Here is a 21,533-nt window from a genome sequence, read left to right on the forward strand (position 1 = left end):
TATAGTCTATTATATTAGATTATTATAGATTATGTACCATATATTATATCGTTAAAATATGCTTTAGCAATAATTAACTAATTGTGTTTTCCTGCAGGACACTGTCAACCATTTGCTGCTGATCTTCATTGATGATAGTCCGGTGAGTACTGACAAAGGTAAAAAGCTGTAATTTGGTCAGCCATTAAGGAAACTTCCATACCAAATTTTCTCCTGTCGTTTATCTCTACAGCCTGAGAAAGCAACTGAACCTAGTTCTTCATTGGTTCCATTCCTTCAGAAGTTTGCAGAGCCAAGAAATAAAAAGCCATCTGTAAGCAAAGGCAACACTTCTTTCCTTTCCTGTTTTTTACTTTACCTGTTGTTTTTATTCCACAAATAACTCCTTGCATTATTTACGTACTCACTGGAAGTTTGAAAACTGACTGACTGCATTTTTAATCTACTCAGGTCCTGAAACTGGAGCTAAAGGAGATCAGAGATCAGCAAGACCTTTTATTTCGGTTTATGAGCTTCCTGAAACAGGAAGGGGCCGTCCATGTTCTGCAGTTCTGCCTGACTGTAGGTAAGGTTGCCTCTGTGTGCTGAGACGTATTTGATGATCTTTAAAAGCTTTAAGCATTTGTGTGTTGAAGTGAATATTCAAGTCTCAGAACTGGGCAGCGTTGTTAAGCAAGAGATTAGCTTTCAGGATCTGTGTTCACTTACGTTAGTATGTCCTTATTTTGAATGTTAATCTTGGCAACGTTAATGTCAGTGTGGACTGTAGGTCTTTTTTGTATTTCTGTTTCATTCTCAAGTTAGCTCAATTTCATTCTCAAGTTAGTCTGCTATTAAAGATGCTGTTGAAAATAGGCTCTTAGGAATGAAATAGCAGCAGAACAGGCATATGACTGGTATAAAGGGCTGTTGAGGCGCTCTGTGTGTTTAGCGTGAACTGAAAGTCACGCTAAAAGAAAACTACCATTTACAATTCGGTAACTTAGGAAGGAAAAAAAAAATCTTTGTTCTGCCAGGAACAACTTCTTGTATTTATCCTTACTATAATAAGGAAGAATTGGGTTTAATTGCTTTTTTTTTTTTTTACTAATATTTCTATAAAGAAATCTGAATTATTGTTAGTAAGAAGGCAGCTGCATTATTACTTCAAGTTTTGAGGTATTTTCTGTTTCTGTTAATTTTACAGTCTTGCAAATTATTATATCTGCTGGAAAATTCATCGATGTTGTAGGTTGTTTCAAGATGCTGTTTGTTTACCAAGTTGATTTAAAAAAACCCCAACGTTTTCTTTCCTTTACTTCTCAGAGGAATTCAATGACCGAATTTTGCAACCAGAACTGTCAGATACTGAAAAGGTGTCTCTTCATGAAGAAGTACAGAAAATTTACAAAACTTACTGTTTGGATGAAAGCATTGACAAAATAAGATTTGACACTTTTATTGTGGAAGAGATTCAAAGAAGTAAGTTTGAATTTGAAAGGAGTAATCTACACTGGAATTTAAACAGCATTCGGTAATACAGTGAAGACTAATCTAAACATGATCAATCTTTCCTTTTCTCAGAGTTTTAAAAATTGTTACCCCCTTACTGTATTGTGCTTAAGCCTTGTTTTGTTAGTTTATTTTTTCATTTGTCAGACTTAGAGTAGCTTGCAAAGCAAACACACACTCAGACCAGAAAACCCCCAAACTTTATATGCCCATGTATATATTTATAATTATAAACTTTTTTATAGTTGCTGAAGGTCCATATATGGATGTTGTGAAACTTCAAACTATGACGTGTCTTTTTGAAGCTTATGAGCATGTACTTTCTCTACTTGAGAACGTTTTTACTCCTATGTTCTGTCACAGCGATGAGGTAAGTATGACAGATTTGAAGAGTATACTTAAAACAAGATTGATTTTTTTTTTTTTTTTTGGATATCCTATTTACAACAGTCATGTGCACATGTAACTGAAAAACAGGTCTTCATTCTCCACTTTAGTTAGCATGCCAGAGCTGGCACCGGTCTCATTAAGAAAACTGAACTTATTCTAGTTCAACACAACGTCAGCAGAATAATAATAATTAAAAACCCCTTCATTTTTGATGCAACAGTTAGTGTATGTCACTGCTGTTACAAAATCCTCTCCACCCTTTCTTCTATGCTTGCAGGTTTGGTGCACAAGTAACCTGCATGATAGACATAGAACACTATTAAGAATCTCTTTTTATTTACTTTCTAAAATATAATGGTACTTGAAGATACAAAGGTTGTATTTTGGTACCTTCAACGTTCCGCGTTCTAGCAGCCAAGCCAGGTGCCTGTTTTCAGGAAGATCATTCCGAGCAGTTTACTAGGTTGTTCTGTGACTGGGTTCTGAATGCAAGTTTAAACAAAACAGATACTCCCTACACTGGGCTGACGGCTGCCTAAAGCCTTCTAAAAGGAAACACTTTAGCACAGTCTGAGTTCTTGTCCCTTTCAGAGTTTGCGTGTGTAAATCAGGTTGCATGTTAAGCTTCTCACATTTGTTTGAGTCAGAATATATTGACTTGTCCTGGGAATGGCTACTTAACCTTATTTGGCGCTACTCGTAATAAAGTGCCTTTCTCAAAAAGGGCATCGATGGTCATCTTTGCTGTAATAGCTATAAAGGTTCAAATGCTTGATTATTTTTTTTTTTTTAACAAGGGGGAGACATGAAGTTTGATGTTTAGTTTCAGTTTTATTTCTGTTTTGGTTTTCGTTTTTTAATCCCAAGCCTATGAAAAGTAAAAGAAGTAGTCGTGGGAGTGTGTACTGCAGATTTGGTCTGTCCTTTTCCAGATGAATATTCTAACTGCAGGATTATGGTCAGCTTGCCTTATACTTCTGTTCCCGTTTCCTGAATTCTGCAATGTTGTTGCATAGTAGCCCTTGTCCCAGTCCAGTGTTGTCTTTGATACCTTATTTGTCTCTTGTAGTACTTCAGACACCTTTTAAGAGGAGCAGAGTCACCAACACGCAATTCAAAGTTTAACAGGTGGGTATGGTACAAAAGTGTTTTTCTTTGGAGGTTTTTTTTAGTTTAAAGCATCAAAATACTAAGCCATAAGAATTTTGCCACTGCCTGATACTAATTTGAGTAAAATTCTAGTTCTAATTTTGTTTTCAATGGACAAATTACATAATGAAGGAGCAAGCAATAGTTTATATGGAGGACGTCTCTCTGCTTTGAAATGTGTTACATTAAAGAATTTAAAATGTGATTTAGACTTCAACGTTTGAGAAGGGGGAAGGGAGGAATAAATACACAGTGAGAATAAGACGATGTGGAAATAAAGTGGTGATGTAATTGACTGTGTACATGAATACCATTTTGTTGGTGTAAAGTTGGATCTTCTTGGACGTTGGGTCTTGCAGGGGTAGTCTCAGTGTACCCTGCATCTAGCCAACCTGGTCATGCAGTGGGAATCTTGTGTTGCAACAAGGAGGATTTGTCATTTCCCCTATGTCAAATGTGTTTTCTGTCCCCCAACGCTCCCCATTGACTGCAGAAATGTAGCATCAGAAGGCTTACTTCTGGGTTTCGACTATATGCTTACCACCTTCAGGCTCTTTAAGGCCTGTGGAGAAGAGGAGCATCTCCTGTGGTATGGATGGGTGATCTGCCACTGTGGGTTTGGGTTGGGTAATCTGTAGGTCTCATCATTTCTTGTCTTTCATTTTATGCTGGCTGGCTCAGTCATGGACCAGCCCAACTGAATGGCTCTTATGGCCTGGCCAGAGGAAGGAAAACTTCAGTCAGTCGTTTGATTTGGATAAGCTTTCTTTCTTGGTATGAAATAAGATCCACAGTACTGTGGGCAATGCTAGTGTTTATCCTCTTAGATTGTTCTTCCAGAGGACTAACAGCAATTTATTTAACTACTTCTGCTTTCATTAGAGATACACTTAGCAGCAGCCCTCTTGGCTTGCAGCCTACTGTGAGGTGCATCACTGAGACCCCTTTCTCCCCTGCTGACGTTCTTCAAACACTGCATTTTCTCTTCAGTGTATCTCTATTGGTGACATCCGTAGTCTCTGTAGTTCTTGTAGATCCAGGACTCAAGCTTTGGTGTAGTGCTTTCTCAGATTGGTGCTGACAAGCTTCCGTCTCTTAGCAAAGAGGTATGGAAGGCAGCTGGACCAGACTGCATTTCTACCCTGTGTGGTACTCCGCTAGGAATGGTGACCTTAAAACACACTCCAGCTTCTGTCGAAAATGGCTGCAGGGTTCCATCCAGACCTCTGAATCTGCCTTCTGGTGTCTTTCCCAGAATTATTCATGTCAAGGTTGGAGAGTGTCTTGTCATACACTTCTTTAATCTAGTTAGAGTATGAAAACATTCACGTCACCACCTTGATGCTTTGTTTTCCAAAACACAGTGAAATTCCAGGCAGTTTCTACCTGGAGCTTGTCAAATACATCTCTGGCTACTAAATAAGCACATTTTGTTTGGGGACTGTTACAGCGTAATCCCCTGGAGTTCAGGCAGCATCCATAGCATTACTGAAAATGTATCTGGTTTACATTTTAGAACAGCTTGAATGCCCTGAGTGTATATGATTGTTTGTGATAGGAGATACTGTATATTCCTCTAGTGATGCCTCAGTGCTTATTTCGATGAAACAGAGGTCCTATCTGAAAGCGGTTTGCCTGTTGCTTTGGAGTCTCCCTCTGCAAAATCTGGTACAGAGCCACTGCCAAGGAAAAAAAAATTAAAGGTTACTTGTTCCAGATGTTGTCCATATGCATGTACCTTAGCGTGCCTTCTCTTCCCTGTTCTAGCATTAGTTCCAGTTGAGAGAAATTGTATGTGAAGAGATGAGTTTCGTTTTCCAAATCTTTGCTGCTTTGCTCAGGGTACTGTGTGTGTATTGCATACATAGCTGCTGGTTAAGAAGTCAGATGGCAGGTAGTAGATATGAAATTCCTGTGGAATGTACCTGTGGGTAATGTGTTGAAAGATTTTACTTATTGTAAGACAAGAAAATTATGGAGCAGCATCTAGAAAGTACAAGCGAGAAAGTAGGAAGAAGTGACTGTGTAATTTCTGTTTTGAATCACTTCTTTGAGCTGTACCAAATAATCATAGTTTTTTGTGTACGGATAGGAGAAATAATGTGCTATGAAAACAGCTGAGATTAGCAGTCCCAACTGTTTTCTGGAGTGTAAAGAAGTCATATGGAGGATATTCTGAAAACTTGGTAACTAGCTGTGATTGTCAACAGTTTGTCTTCTTAAACCGGTAATTTCTGCTTAATGTTTAATGTGTGTGGCCAGTGAAAACTGATGTTTAAATTCCAGTTCTGATGACTTAACTTTAGGTTTATGGAAGAGAGCACAAGAATTACCTTCCCCCCTCTCACTTATGAATTTATAATACATTACTACATTCTCAAAGGTATTCTGTTTTGGAAGCCTAACAAAAAAGACATTATGTGATATAAGCTCCCAAATTTCTGGATAGTGGTGTATCTGCCTTGATTTTCTACACACCATGATCACATGTAGAAACAGATGCATCCTGATTTCTCATCACTGGGATAGCAATAAAATTAAAGGACTGAGTAGAAAAGATGGTAACAGTTTTGGGGAGTGTTTAGGAGTAAACCCCACAGAATTAAGTCTGTAAGCAGTTGTGTGCAATGTAATTGCTTGTCACCATTAATTTCCAACTTGATAGGTTACGTTTCCATTTTCACAGTTAACATGACTGAAGACAGTAAAAGATGCCTTAAAATCAGTTCCTCTTGTAAAACATAATGTAAAATTTGAATGTTTTTAGTCCCATATCAGTTTGTCCAGAATTGCATAGCTTCAGTGAATTAAGCACAGTCCCTGTGTGCAGGGACTGTGTTTATGGTTAATCCCTTTACACGTCTAGGTTGGAACTACTGAGTTGATTGCTGAGGTGTTGGTTCCATGTACTAAGTTACGTAGAGTGTCAGAAACACACGACAGTTCTTAGAATCTGTGAAATTAAAAAAAAAATTAGTTTTTACTATATTTAATACAAGGGGATGGTGTTAACTACATAAAAGAATTTTGCAGCCTTTTCTTTGATTGGGCCAAATGAACTAGATTCCTACCTGACTTCTGAACATAGGTTAAAGGAAAAGTTAGTTGCCTGTTTGGCACTAGAGATAACTTTAAGAGTGAAAGCCGTTCTCTATAAATTAGTAGCCACTTGTGCCGAGTGTCACCACAACCTGAAAGTTTAGTAACTGAGGTTTTAAATTCAAAGGCCAAGATTGTGGTGATGGAATGTGCACGTATTCGCATTTCAAGTTTATAGAATTGTTTAGGTCATAAAAATCCTTTAATATCATCAAGTCCAGCCAACACTGCCAAGTCCACCACTAAACCGTGTCTCTAGGTCAGGAACACTTAATTGTACCACGTTTATTATTAAACTGTAGTGATGGTCGAAGCTTAGTCTTGTTGGGATAGGTCTGTCAAATTTTTATTCTATTTTATTTTAACAACATTTTGTCCTGGGCTCTGAGGTAATTTATGTGCCTGTTGTTGCAGAAGTAGCCTGAGTTTGGATGACTTCCGGTAAGTCTATCTAACACTCCATAAATGTTGTGTGTTAGTTGTGCTGCATCTATCGTGACTGCATCACACGGCCTTATAACTGTCCATTTCATTTTTAAGAACCATGTGGATGTCTTTTCTGGACTAAGCTGCATTTCCCCTCACAATAAGCTTTGTGCCTCATGCCCTCATCGCAAGTGTTTTAAAATTACTTAATTACTAATTTCACAAGTTTGCAATATATTCATATTGTTTGCTGGTAACGACTTGTCTATTGTTATTAATTCTGAAATGTATTTGCAAAGCTTGAAGCTTTTTGACCTGTGACTGCTACCTGCTCCAAAATTTCCTTTACTCCATGTCACATTTTTAGATCCTGTTTGAGATTTTATCCACTTAACTGCTTGTTTTGTCTTGCACACCTTCATCCAGGATAATCATTGTCTAACACTGCATGCAAATATAACCATTCTGAGTATTATCAAGCCCTGAAAACCAGCGTTTTGTGACTGTTATAGGTTTGATTGTAGCATATGCTATTTTTTCTAATTTGCTCTAGGTAGTTTGTGATCACTCATTACTGCCTTAATGGCTGTTCAGTGGTTTGTTTTCTCATTATTCATGCCTCTTTAAATACATGCTATCCAAACTCAGAAAGCAATTTTTTCATTATGAACTTTTCCTTAGAATTTATCAGCACACCAGTGTTACTCATACCATTCTTGAGTCTTGAGGGAAATTTATCAACTTCATTTTACGGGTTAGGAATCAAGGTATATAGGCACTGTGTTATAGTTTCCGTAACTCAGTGTATTGAGTTATAACTTGCTGGATTGTTGAGCAATAAGGAGTACTTGAGATATAAGTGCAGTTCATTGTGTGGTGTTTTTATTTTTGGGGAGGGCAGTGTTGTTTGTTTGTGGGGTTTTTTTAAGTGCAGTTCTATGCGTTCAGCATTTCTCCTAATTGGGTGTAGGGGTTTTAGTCATCCAAAAGAAAATGGTACACTGACTTCATAGGCATGTAAATAGATACTGCACTAATGCAACCTTTGTTCTGCAGCTATAGAGTGAGCAACACCTGTAATTTTTCTTGTTATGCATGTGTGGCTTCTGCAGTGTTTAAGAAAAAAAAAGAAAGAAAAATATATTCCAACTCCTTGTCCTCACAGCAGGAACGTTGGAACTTAATAGACTCTCCACTCAGGGCCCTGCCAAGAAAGCAACTACAGAATGACAGTGTAATAATGCTGTTAGGTGGATCAGCCCTAGGGGGAGTGGGATACTTTTTCTCAGTGAGTTTTCTATGTATATTTGTTGACAGGTCTTGAAAGACTTGATCTCTGTTCTGAACTGGCCACTTCCTCTTTCTTCCCTCCTGCCTCCAACCTGACTGTATCCTAGTCCCATCTCTTCCCTTCCACCTAGCGTTGTGGTTTTTTCTCCTATATTTACTTACCCAGTGAATCTGTTAGATTTTCATCCTGATACCTGTTTTTTTATATGCATTTGTTTTCTTGCTCAGCGTCATCAAAATTTTGATGATCCTGTTGTCTGTCCATCTCTGCTAACATCACCAGATTTTTCTGTGCTCATCTAACCTGGTTTGTGCTCTCCATGCTTGCTCAAGGATTTTTGCTAAACTAGGCCTATGTTCTCTCCATATGTTGCCCAGCATGTGTCTGTACCCTCTTATTCATCAGTTTGTGTTCTGAATTCGTATCTCTTCCTGCGAAGAAAGTCCCATCCTAGTTTGGTATTTTATACCTGTTCCGGTTTAGCGATTGCTCTGTACTCCTTAGGCGTGATTTTTGGGCTTGGCATTAGGGCACAAGGCATGGTTCCCAGCTGTCAGGCTGAGTCCTGGCTCCGTACAGCTCAGCACTGCAGTTACAGGCAAAGTCGTATTCTGCCTTCAGCTGGAGCATGATCCATGCAGGAAAGAACTGATCTGAGCCTGGAGTATTCTTACCAAACCTGTAAGCTTGTGCAAATTAATGTTCTTGCACAAAATCTGAAAGCTGCAGAAGTGTTCACAAGAATGATGAAAACTTGAAGACTCAAGCCAGAGGTCTGAAGGATTACCCTTCTAGAAAAGCTGTCTAGTTTTGTCTGAATAAGGTTTATATTTTGCTAGGCCAGTGTTGAAGCTCTTGAACAAGATTCAGGTAGGTCCCTGATACGTAAAACTTAAGTTCAGCACAATAACATGTAGAAGAAGTTGTTTAAAAACGGAGTAAAATTGTTCAAACATGGATTTAGACTACAAACAGCCAAGCAACCTTATCTTTGGGTAGCAGCGATAATTAAGACAGATGGTGCCTGTTGTCTTTGGAGCTGATACTAATACGAGATAGAAAAAGCAAAAGATTTGGTAGAGCAGTGGATTATTTACACAATTTTAGTCATGTACACAGTCTGGGTAAAATTATAAACAGGAAGACCGTTCGTAACATGCGCGTGTACATTTGGAGTCAGGAGTTGATGTTGTCAACATGGTTTTGTGGCAATGAAGATGCTTTACCGGTTGGTCTCTGATGTTCTGTTGGGACTGCTGTTGAGTAGTTAATAATTTTTTGTATTAAAGGAAAAAGAAACACTTTGGATATTTTTTGGACCTCTAAAGTACTACTTGTCCTTTTAAACTTAGTAATCTATAAGGTTCTTTTGAGTCGTTGATTCTGCAGTTCACTGTGTGGATTTTTAACTCTCCTACCAAAACTGTGTGTATTGAATCAACATAAGTAGTAACCACAGGCTGATTTGGATCAGGCCTTCTGTAAGGGCATAACAGGAATGCTGTGAAGTCCCTTTTCTCAGTAAGGGGTGTGCTTTCTGCCCAATTATCATTCTTTTTTCCATACCTTGTTCCTTTTTGGATGCTTTGTCATAAGTGGCAAGACTTTAAAAAGTCTTCATCTTTCAGTCAGACTGGCTTTTTTAGCCAAGATTCTTCAGTTGCATCTGTTTTCTGTCATGCTCCATCTCATTCCTTGACACATTGCTTTTGTCTGTTGCTAATGCTTAAAAGTCATGATCTATCTTGAATCATACATGCTTGTAAAATTCTGGGATGTTTATGAAAAATATGCATCTAACTACACCATTTACAGTACTTGGCAAGAGTGGATAAATATTTAAATGGGAGTATGTGGAAAAGGACAGTTAGTGACCTTCTCGGTGTGCATGCCTGTAGCAGTACGACAGTTTCTACTGTCAAAACAAAATTGTTTTGTGTAGTTAATTGTATATTCTATGTCCTGCGTTACTGGGATCCTATTACAAGAGTGTTAATGTTTGCTCATGGTTAAGCATATGGGAATCCTGTGTCTCTTAAAGGTGTAATCAAGCAATTCTGCCGATTGGTCAGAGAAAAAATTTGCCATAAATTAATTTCAATTTAAGTAGAATTGTAAATACGTTGGCTACTTGTTCATAGAGGAGTTTTTCTTACCTGCATAAGATGTGCAATGGCATACTGAGCTGCTGTGTAATATATGCCTTGTTTTGTGAACTCTGGCTTCTGAAATCCTAGGACCACACAGAAGAGAGGAGAGTCGTTTGGAATCAGCAGAATAGGCAACAAAATAAAAGGTGTATTCAAGAGTTCTGCAATGGAGGGAGCTATGTTGCCTAACTATAACTTAAATGAAGGAGAGGATGACTTTGTGAGTAAAAGCTTTAAATCAGTCTTTAAGTCTTTGTAGATGTTGGGTTCTTTTCCTTCTTTATTTGAAAATGTTGTTTCTGCCTTTTCTGCTGTCTTCTCTGGAGGGTTTCCATGTGCTGACTTCTGGTTGAGTTGCCATGTTTTCACTGTATTCATTGGCAGGCAAAGGCCATGTTAGTGTGCTGCTGAGCTTTAGTACAGAGAAGCACTAAAAGTTGCTGTGTCAGACATTTTTGTAAGCAATGAATTTTTCTCTAAAAACTTACCATGCCATTTTATAATTCTGGATAATAAGATATGCATAGGACTGCACGTGTGGCTTTTCATCTGAAACTTGCCGCAGGACCGTAAAACCACAGATAAAGTAGTGGAGAAATTGCTGTCAAGTTGGTCAGTGATTTTTTTCTCTGAAGATCATGAGGCAATAGTCCTTTTTTATTTGTCTTGGATGTCTCCCTCAACTGATGTTTTTATTTCATGCTAAACGGCAATGAATAGAGCCAATGGTAGAATTATGCATGGGACATCGGTACCTGAAGCACAGTTAGGGGACAAATAGAAAATTTTAAAAAGAGAGGAAGGGGGAATGGGTCAGAAGCTGTTGGTAGTCATGTATTTTTTTACAGTGCCTGCCAATTCAACCTTTTGTACCTGTTCCTAACAGAAAACAAACAAACAAACAAAAAACCCCAAAAACCATTTAACACCTTGTTAAAGTGCTAGCTCATTTTCCATAGCCTGAAGATAAAAGTGTGTAAATATGAGTTTATATTACTCACCTTGTTTGGAATTGCTTTCAGAAGAGGGTGGCAAGAACTCAGCAATCCAAAACGCTAGTTAGGTTGGTTTGTTTTGGTGGGATGTTTTTATTTAAGAGGAGGAAAAAAAGGCAATTTTTTCTACCGGCAATTTTTTCTGTCTTCATTCAAGGAGGCAGAACTGTTGCAATTAATTTCTTGGACAGTTAAGTTCTTGGTGTTGTAACTTTTCTTTTTTTTGAGGTGAGATTGTAATGAAAATGGGTTAATTTGCAGCACTGCTGTCTTAGGTTCTGCTACTTCTGCTACAGTAGAGGAATTAGAAGTATAATTGAAGCAGTGGAGCTCAGAAGGAACACATTTCTGTGCCAGAGCAAAGAATTTACTTGTGAGAAGTTGCTGAATTCATTGAGAGAGCCAGACAATACAGAGCCTAATCCTTAATAAAGGAGGTTTTCAGATGGACACGGTGGTTTTAGCTTAGGCAAGAATGGAACGTTTTAAGTGCAGCAGTGCCTCAAATCCCATTAAATAAGGGAAGATACTATTTTTTTTTTTTACTAAAAAATATTTTGTCTTTACTGTAGACAAAGTTTGAGAAATACCCAAGTCCTTTCACTTGGTAAGTGGATGGGAAGAAGAAATGGGAAAACACTAAACTGTGATAAGGTTACTTGGCATCTGAACAGCTGGACAGTAAGTGCTGAGGTGTAGTTTCCTAGCAGGCCTCACAGGATGAGAGTGAGGAAGGGTAAGGAAAACGTGATCTGGGAAACGACAGGATGATCTTTAAGGTCCCTTCCAACCCTAACCATTCTATGATTCTATGATTGTTAGTGGCAGTGCAGTATATAGACTTAGCAACTTTTTGATTAGCTTTTATATGGAGGATATGGGAGTTACTTCTTTCTACACAGATCCTGATTAGAATAAAAGATCATAGAATCATTTGGGTTGTAAAGGCCCTTAAAGACCATCTAGTTCCAACCCCCCTGCCATGGGCAGGGACACCTTCCACTAGACCAGGTTGCTCAAAGCCTCATCCAGCCTGGCCTTGAACACTTCCAGGGATGAGGCATCCACAGCTTCTCTGGGCAACCTGTGCCAGTGCCTCACCACCCTCTCCGGGAAGAACTTCTTCCTGATATCCAATCTAAACCTCCCCACTTTCAATTTAAACCCGTTACCCCTTGTCCTGTCACTACAGGCCCTTGTAAAAAGTCCCCCCCAGCTTCCTTGTAGCCCCTTCAGGTACTGGAAGGTGCTATAAGGTCTCCCCGGAGCCTTCTCTTCTCCAGGCTGAACAAGCCCAACTCTCTCAGCCTGTCCCCATAGCAGAGCTGCTCCAGCCCTCTGAGCATCTTCATGGCCACCTCTGGACTCGCTCCAACTGGTCTATATCCTTCTGATGTTGAGGGCTCCACAGCTGGATTATGTAGGATTATGACCAAAACCAGACTAGAAGTCAGATGTGAGATCTGATGAAAAGGGATTATAGGGGTGTGAAACTTTGCTAATGCAATACAACCTCAGGAGGCCCCAGTGAAGAAGGCAGGCAGAAGGTTATGGCCCCTTTACGAGCAGTTCAAAAATGGCTGAGCACTACCTGCTCTGAGCTCTTTTGCTAACTCTGTGCAGTGAGGGGAGTGTAATCACTGTTATCAGCCAGTAGGATAACTGGTAGGAGATGAGAGCTGCAAGCAGCGGTAAATTAGAGGGAGAATCAGAAAATGGAGTCAGGAGTTGAGTTTTGATCATCTGTTGCCTAAGCATTTAGTTTAGTCAAAAACTGCAGAATCAGGTAAGTCTGAGTGTTTCTAGAATGGCCTTGCATTTTTGCAAGGAGGTCCTAGTGGAGATTGTCTATTTAGAGCTGATGCACAGGTTTAGTCAGGATAGATAAAGTGTTAATTTTGCTGGCCAATAGCTCAGCCCTCCAGGGTGAGGGAGTGAGTGCAAATTGCACCCAGTTTGTACTGCCCCAGCTGCAGAAACTCAGCTGTTGCTGACTTGGAGTTGCTATTCTGAAATGTTGTTCTGATGTTTCTATCCTTCAACCACACAAAGCCTGGGGAAGGATGAGGGTAAGGCCTCACACAGAAGGCTTCATACCTGTAAAGCTACCTGACAAACCCTGTTGTGGTTCAGAGGGCATCTGTCCTACTTATTCCCTTCTTCAGTGCAAGTTTGTCTTGGAGTTTGTGAGTGCTAATTGTTCGTTCCAGGCTGGGGTTGGTTTTGTTTGCTTTGTGAAGGAGCACAGCCTGTGATTTAGCCCTCAGGTTGTGAACAGCCTTAGCTGAGCATCGTCTCTGTGCAGCAGCAACTGGGAGTGCTCACCGCCTGTCACAGTTTCTCTTTTTATCAAATAAATCGGGTAAGTGGAAGCGAAAAGGTATTATGAAATGAGGAGATGCAGTTAGTGGATCTAGAGAGATATGTTCTGAGAGGCAAAAATCCACACTCCAACCAGTTTAAGGATCACTTCAGTACGAAGTTAAACCAAAATTGGACAAAGATTGCTCGTGTGTGTGTTGAACCGTTTACACTTCAGCTGCAGTTGAGTCTTGGTGATGTGAATGTTGTAGCTAAGACACGAGCAAACTGATTTCAGGGATGCTGTATTGTCTTAATGCCTTAATTAAATTATCCCAACACAGGCAGAACTTGTTAAGGCACCTTGGCTTTGCCTTTGAGGGAAATTTGGCTTCCAGTGATGAAGCTAAGGGGAAAAGACTTGAAAGTGGGGTTCATGCTTTCCAGTAGTTTCACGTGCTGTAAACTCACGCGGTAAAATCTCCGATTTTAACTTCACCAAGTGGCAGTGCTCTCGTCTCTCTGCGAGGCTTACTAAAATAACGTAATCTTGGATTGTCACGTAACTCTAGCCTGTCTCAACATAGTTAATAGCTCTGTAAACTGCGGTGAGAAGAGCCAGGCACTGGCTGCTGCTGTGTACGGCACAGGCTGGAGGCAGGATGATGGGCTTGGGCGTTGCTCCTTGTGGGGCAGCACCTGCCTCCCCGCAGGATTGCAGTGTTTTAGAAGCCTTTGCAGGCTGGCAGCAGGCTAAATTAGATTCAAGCAGTTTTGGTTTTCTAAGGAAATGGGAATACTCTTTTTTTTTTTTTTTTTTTTTTCCCCACCTGCTTGCCTACGCTTGTGAAAATATAAGAACTTTTTTTTCCCCAGTGCATCTTTAGCGAGGGCTCATCATCCCACTGATTCTCCGTTCTGGTTTGGTTTTGTCACCTATTCAGGTCCAAGGCCAACCCTACCCTTCCTTCTCACAGGACCTGTCTCTGCATTTGCAAAAATAGTCATCATTCCTTTGGGTCATTTTTTGATTGTTTTCTGTGTGGTGAAGATAAGAATTGGGTTAGGCATTCTTTGGAGAAATAAGAACCTTTCCAAGAGTAGCTGTTGAAGCTTGGATTTTTCAGTTTAGATATTTAAGATAATCTTTCTGTTGGTTGTGGTCCTAAAAGGTTTGTAGCGCTTCCTTTGTCATTCCCTGGGACCTGAGCGGTAGTTGGGCGATTCATTCCCTGTGGGCAGCTCTGCCTGTTTGTGGTGTTGGGAGCGTAAAGTGTAGGTCAGTGTGGTGCTGGGGCTGCAGTTCAGGATCAAAAGGATTTCTTCAGCATTGACATGGCACTGGTTCTTAAGGTCTGCTTGCATGTGGAAAAATCAGCGTTATGTTTGTTGGCTTGGAATCAGAGTTTATGAACTCCGTGCACTGGAGCTGCCCTGTGCATGGCCAGCAAGATTAGGTGTGCGCTGTTCCCTGGTGTGTCTGTTCCTGGGAGCTGAAACCGGAGCTGATGGGGAATGCAGTAATGCTTACAATGTCTTTGCTTAAAACAAGCTCTGGGCTGCGGGAATAATTCAGTCACAGTTGTGGCTGTGTTGCACCTTGCAGAGCAAGTCAGATTCGTGGGAACATGTTGCCCAGAGAAGCTGTGGATGCCCCATCCCTGGAAGTGTTCAAGGCCAGGCTGGATGAGGCTTTGAGCAACCTGGTCTAGTGGAAGGTGTCCCTGCCCATGGCAGGGGGGGTGGAACTAGATGGTCTTTAAGGTCCCTGCCAACCCAAACCATTCTGATGGTCTGTCGCTACAATAAAATCCATTGTGCTTGGTTATGGGGGCAAGAGAGCTGCTAACTGGGTGCACTGCTTGTTGGCTTCTGTCTCTTGCTGTGTTTAGGTAACTTCTGGGCCTGACCTAGTAAGCTCAGGTCTCCAGTTTGGGCCCTAGGACGCTGGAAAAATGCACAGCAAGTCTAAGCTGGACCCAAGCTGCTTCCTGTAGCTAGTCTGTGTCTAAGGCATTCTTCCAGCTGTCTCTTCTAGTACTTTTATTGCCCCTCTCTTTTCTTGTCTTAGTTTTTTTTTTCCCCTGAAGTATCAGATATGGAACTTGATAGTGCTATAAAAGCATTCAGATCTCATTAAAAGTTTCTGACTTCAAATTAATTCACAGTGGGTCCAAAAATAGAAATTAATCTAGAGGAAAATTCTGTTAATGAAATGGGGGTTTTGTTCTCTTATCATAAATAAGTTCTTATATAAGTTTGGCAAAGGTAGACTGAATCAGTTAAAATGGAACTGTAAATCTTGATGTTTGAATTTTTCCAGATTGAAGAAGGCGTTATGGTGATGGAAGATGATTCTCCCGAGGAGGCTGTTAGTACTCCAAATACACCCCGCAACCTTGCTGCATGGAAAATTAGCATCCCATATGTAGATTTTTTTGATGATCCCTCCTTGGAAAGGAAAGACAGAAAGGAAAGAATTCCTGTGTTCTGCATTGACGTAGAGCGAAATGATAGAAGAGCAGGTATGCAATGTTGTGGATAAATGAAATGTAATTTTAAAATGAACTAAAAGTATTCTGATGGCGGCTGCAGTGTGTTTTGCATACATTTTTCTGATTTTGAAATAATGACTTGAAAATTCTAGGAAAATGTGTTTGAGAGCTAAATGATCACGTGTCATATAGGCGAGTTGGGAATTCATTTCTCAGCATGAATCGGTTCCATTTAGACTTCATGCCAAAACTTGAGGTTTTCTTTTTCAAAAGTATTGATCCTGTGATTCATATTAATCAACACCTGGCATATTTTCTTTCACCTACTCTGAAATTTGGAATAATGAACAATAAATCACTTTATATATAACCTTAAAATATCGTTCCTAGCAAATTTAAATGCTTTGCTTATATTAGGAGCCATCATGGCTTGCAGATAGTTCATTACTATCTGGATAGTAAGACATCCATATAAAGTGGAAAAACCAGCATCATCCTGGGGATGCATGGTTTGTGTTAGTCAAACTAATACTTCCACAATAAGCAGGATATGTTTGAGTTAGTTAGTTAATGTTTTCCAGGGCAAAGACTCATCAGGATTCAAGCTGATGGTGCAGAGGATTGTATTCAACAAGTAATAGTTGTGTAAATCGTTTGGTTTAAAGTTTGCAAATAGTTTTAAAGTAGTCAGCCCTAATAAACCTTGAAGTTATGCAGCACTCCATTGTTTAGGGATCCCCTAAATGAGATGATAATATCCTTGCTAGTACCATGTCTATCAGGTGTGCACTTTAACACAAATTATCTGGCCTGGGTTTTTTTTATGTTATGGCAATACAGGGAACTAATATCATATGTTGGATTATTATAGGAAAAACCTATGTTTGCTGTTGCTTAATTCATCAAGTGGCATAAAACCCGGTTTATTTTTAATGCTGGATTTGTTTTGGTTTGGTTTTATTCCCCTTAGTTGGGCATGAACCTGAACACTGGTCCGTCTACAGGAGGTATCTTGAATTTTATGTGCTTGAATCGAAGCTAACGGAATTTCACGGTATGTTCTCCATCATCAGGAAAGCCACTTTCCTACTGCTGTGATTATCGTGCAATGCTGAGCTGAAATTTAAAATAACGAAACCAATGTTTGCTGCCTTGCAACAATAATTTTGTCTCTGTGATGTCTTTATTAGGTACGTTTCCTGATGCTCAGCTTCCCTCAAAGAGAATCATTGGCCCCAAGAACTACGAGTTCTTGAAATCGAAGAGAGAGGAGTTTCAGGAGTATCTGCAGGTATTAAACTTTTGGAGCAAAGAATATACTAAACCCAGTAATATACAATTAATAAAATAATATCTGGGGGGTTTTCCTTCTTTGCTTCCAAGTAAATTGGATTATAGAAAGGATTCAAGTGGGCAAGTAAAAACTAAGTTTCATGTGACTGGAAACAGAAATCTTTTGCAAATGATAATATCTATGGTAACATAATGCTCTTTGAATATGTCTTTTTGCTACAGAGAAACTGTTTTTTAAAGATTATTTTTAAAGTACTTGTACTTCTTTCTTTCCTTTTGTCTCAAAGAAACTTCTGCAACACCCAGAACTAAGTAACAGCCAGCTTTTAGCTGATTTCCTGTCCCCTAATGGAGGAGAGACTCAGTTTCTTGATAAAATGTTGCCTGATGTGAATCTTGGTATGTAATATGCTAGTTGTTTATGCTGAGGAACAGTAATACTGTGGATACTGTGCTTGAATGATAGTAGTAATGAGTAGATAACTCTTGTGTAAGGCTATGGATGTGGGAAGTAAGAACTCTGCTCCTTCACAGCCCTTAAAATTACAGCTCAGCAAGCAAGATACGGTGATACTTTTTCTTTGAAGGAAGAAGACGTTTTGAGATTATGGAAAAAAGTGGTTAAGTGGCTGCTTTTGAATTTTAGTGTCAGCAAGCAAAGTGATAAGACTTCTCTAACACATTTCATAGTTCAAGACGATGTACGGTATTGTCACGAGTCAAATCTGCACAAGTCAGTCATTGCTTACAGGTGTGATGGTATAAATGGTTTCTTAATATAAACTACCTTTGAGTGTTAGTTGATTAAAACCTGTTTATTTTAATCTGAAAATGGCAATGTTTTATATTTCTAGTACTAGCTAGCAATAAGAACTCTTTTTAACATGAACTACTGTATAGAATTTGAGGCAGTGATGTGTGTGATATAGGCGCAGGCCACATGGAAATTGAGAAGTTGAGAGATTGTTGATGTCTGATGTAACAGTTGATAATAAACCCAAAAAGGAGACTGCAGTACAACTTTACACCTTGGCTGGAATGTACCTGTCTCAGGATAGTGGGCCTGAGCTGGTAAGGTCAACCTCATGGCCATTCTGTCTTTGTGTATCGTAGCACTTGTGGTTCTGGCACCAGTGTGGTTGGGGAAAGCCATGTCTGCTTCACCCAGTCGTGGTGTGAACCTGCTGGGACGGCCACTTTCTTAGTGTGCGTACGAAGTTGAATGAGATTTCAGTGGTCGTCCTCCAGTTACAGGGCTTTGTTCTGTTTCAGACCTCCCCTCTAGATACAACAGTGTGTTGTTAAATAAACAGCTTATAATCACAGTGTTTACTGTACTGCATCTCATACCTGAGACTGTGCTTCACTTTCATCAACACAGTTTTAACGACTCGGGCATTTCAGTGGAGCATTTTGTGAGAATGAGCGATTCTGTTATCATTTGATCCTTGTATACATACTTTGTGATGTGAGTTCCAAATTTAAGGACATGTAGTTAAAACATATCACTGTAATGTAGTGCTTAAAATTAATCCTAGACACTTTCATTTTTTCAGCTTTCAAGCTTCCTGTGCTGTACCCCGATAGTCTTAACAGGACAGAAGAGCTGTTTTTTAAGACCACAGCTGTAGCCTGTCCAATTTGTAAAACTTTACTCACCAGTATTTTCAAGACTGGATCCTTGAGAATCTCTCCAGATTAGCTGACATTTTTCAGGGCAAGAGGAGAATCTTATGTTTTGTGGTTTCTTTTGTCATAAATGTTTGTGAGGGATGAAGAACTTAAATACAGAACGTTGTGCCTATGCTGGTGTCATACGATACACCAGTCATGTTGCTACACCTATTTATGTTTGAGCCTCTAGAAAAATTATAAAAGCAGATCTAGAGTACTTTTCTTTAAAAAAAAAACCTCAGATAATCATCTGTATATTTTTCATCTTCTAAGTATCATTTCTAGAAGAGTACAAAGCATTACTTTATAAGCTGGATATGTGGAAGACTTCATTTTCATGGCTCTTTGTGACAGATTAAATAAAATACCCATGTTAGACTCACATTTTTTTAGTTACGTACTAGACAATGGGTACATAAAACGTAGCAGAGCAAAATGTCTTTAGGATGAGGTGGTGATAACAAAGTTTTTGTTCGTTTGTTTCTAATTGTAGGTAAAATTATAAAATCGGTTCCAGGAAAGCTGATGAAAGAGGTGAGTAGGCTTTCTGGGTTGCCAGCATTTGAACTTCAGTAACTAATTTTTTGTGCTTACTAACTTCCAGGCTAGTCAAAAATTTGTTTAGAAACTCAGTTGGTTTTTTTTTTCCTATAATTATGCAAGTGACAGGTCACTCTTATTTCAGAAAGGTCAGCATTTGGAGCCATTCATCATGAATTTTATCAACTCCTGTGAATCTCCCAAGCCTAAACCAAGTAGGCCTGAACTTACCATTCTGAGTCCCACTTCCGAAAACAACAAGAAGGTACAGTATGTCATTTTCCTTCCCCACCTTACAGGAATGGGGAAAACTGACCATACTCTGCAAATGCAAAACAAATATAACAGTTCACCTATTTTGCATTGTCTTCTCACACAAGAGAGAGAACAGTAATGCAGAGAGCTTTGTCATCTTCGGTCTTGTAAATATCTTTGAGGCTTGTGGGGTTTTTTGAGGCTTGCTTTTTTTTTTTTAAATTCTTACTGGATTTGGAAGCGAGGATATAGAGTATAAAGCCTGGGAGATTGAGAGAAGAGGAGGGAAAACAGTGGTGTAAACAGAGAAAGTTTTAATGCCTCAAGGGAGCTTCCTTTTCAAAGTGAAGAGCTTGAGTGTTTGATGAAACATCAAACGTTTGTCAACGTGCTTCACGCCAGAATTGCTGAGGTGCTGATACCTGTTTATCTGCCTTTAAAACATTAATATACAGTTCGTGGATGTCTTAACATACATAATAGGTTAACTGTGTAACTATAGTATCGTTTCCCTCTCCAACACTGCCACAGCTAAAGCCCAACACTTCCAGTTTTAACCTTTTACTTGAATATAGGATAAGGTAGTTCCTTTCTTAATCTTCCTGTATTTGTAGCTGGAGCCTGGTAAACCTACCTGAACGACTTCTGTTAGCTTCCTGGGCTTTAAAAAGACACTGCTCTTTATAATTCTGTGTTAGACTGCTTCAGAGTGTTAATGTATTTGAGAAATTTACAGAGGAATATTGTTTCTGGAGTATGATTTCATAGACCCAAGCTCAGTGTTACAGAGTTGATGTGATTTGGGGCCAACTATTTAATGTGCATACGCTTTGCCATGTGAGAGGTTCTGAAAGAGAACTCAGTACTAAATGGTTTTCTGCTGTCTTGTTTGCTTTGGGAAGAAGAGTTGAAACTGGACTGTGTAAGCTGGGACACTTCATCGTGCCTCATCCCTGCAAGTGTTCAAGGCCAGGCTGGATGAGGCTTTGAGCAACCTGGTCTAGTGGAAGGTGTCCCTGCCCATGGCAGGGGGGTTGGAACTGGATGATCTTTAAGGTCCCTTCCAGCCCAAACCAGTCTGTGATTCTGTGGTCTTGCGAAGTGACAAATTGGAGATGTATGATAGTCCAAAGAATAATGCATAGAATGAGAAAACAGGGGATAAAGATTGGGGTTCTAAGTGAAGGTGGTAGGACCCAGGTTCAGAACATAAAGTGGTAGCTCTTGCGATGGTTAGTAGGTTTGTGTAACGCACTTCCAAAAGGTGCTGTGAATACTTGACGTTTAAATAACTGTAAGGTGAGACATATTCACACAAAGGAAATACATTCTTCTTGCAAGAACTGGAAGCCTGTGAACCATTTATGGTTCTTGTTGGTGATGGGCTGTTGAAAAAATGGACCTTACGATTTCCTTCACTATGGACACTTTTACGGTGTTATGACACTTAGAGAATTTGCAGCTCCAAAACTTTTATATGCATTAAATAAAATGGCACTTAAATCTATTAACTTGCTTAGATTTCATCTTCTGAACCTGAACTCTGAATCACTACAGCCAGTGTTGCAGTGTTCGCTTACATGTGCACAGGCACAGAATTAGTGTCCTTCATTTCAAGTCCTTTCTTACTATGGACACTACTTCCAAGGTTAAAATATTTTGCTATTACTGCCAACCCAGAGGGGTATAACTGTATCAGCAGTTTTAAAAATCAGATGTAGGGCTTTTGATTTGTGCTAGAAACAGTGCATGCACAAATACCTCTGGTGGGGTGGTTTGGTTTTTTAATAAAACAGCCGACAGCATTCTACAGAGTAGTATGAACAATCAGTTAATTTTTTGCTGCGATCCAGCAAGAACTGTTGAAGTTAGTAGTTTTAATACATTTAACATACTTAAATAAAATATTTGAGTGACGAGCTTTGCGCTCTGAAGCATTCCTGTGAGGACAGAATTCTGCAGTCTGCTTGAAAAACTTTATTAA

At 39.5% G+C, this 21,533-nt stretch overlaps 1 protein-coding gene across 1 annotated transcript; it reads left to right on the forward strand.

Annotated features, from left to right (window-relative positions):
* Window positions 1–97: 97 nt before the first annotated feature.
* LOC104511518 (sorting nexin-14) lies at window positions 98–19,559 on the forward strand (the record flags this gene model as incomplete). The annotated part of the gene is made up of 14 exons (XM_010154170.1): window positions 98–142; window positions 233–313; window positions 451–565; window positions 1,306–1,461; window positions 1,737–1,861; window positions 2,951–3,009; window positions 6,544–6,570; window positions 10,084–10,216; window positions 15,616–15,817; window positions 16,758–16,841; window positions 16,978–17,078; window positions 17,368–17,479; window positions 19,248–19,288; window positions 19,440–19,559. Coding segments are annotated over 14 exons (1,401 nt in total), but the record flags the coding sequence as incomplete, so codon positions are not given.
* Between the last annotated feature and the right edge of the window lie 1,974 nt (window positions 19,560–21,533).

This window comes from Eurypyga helias, unplaced genomic scaffold (assembly GCF_000690775.1).
Source record: "Eurypyga helias isolate BGI_N326 unplaced genomic scaffold, ASM69077v1 Scaffold32336, whole genome shotgun sequence".
Taxonomy (NCBI): Eukaryota; Metazoa; Chordata; class Aves; order Eurypygiformes; family Eurypygidae; genus Eurypyga; species Eurypyga helias.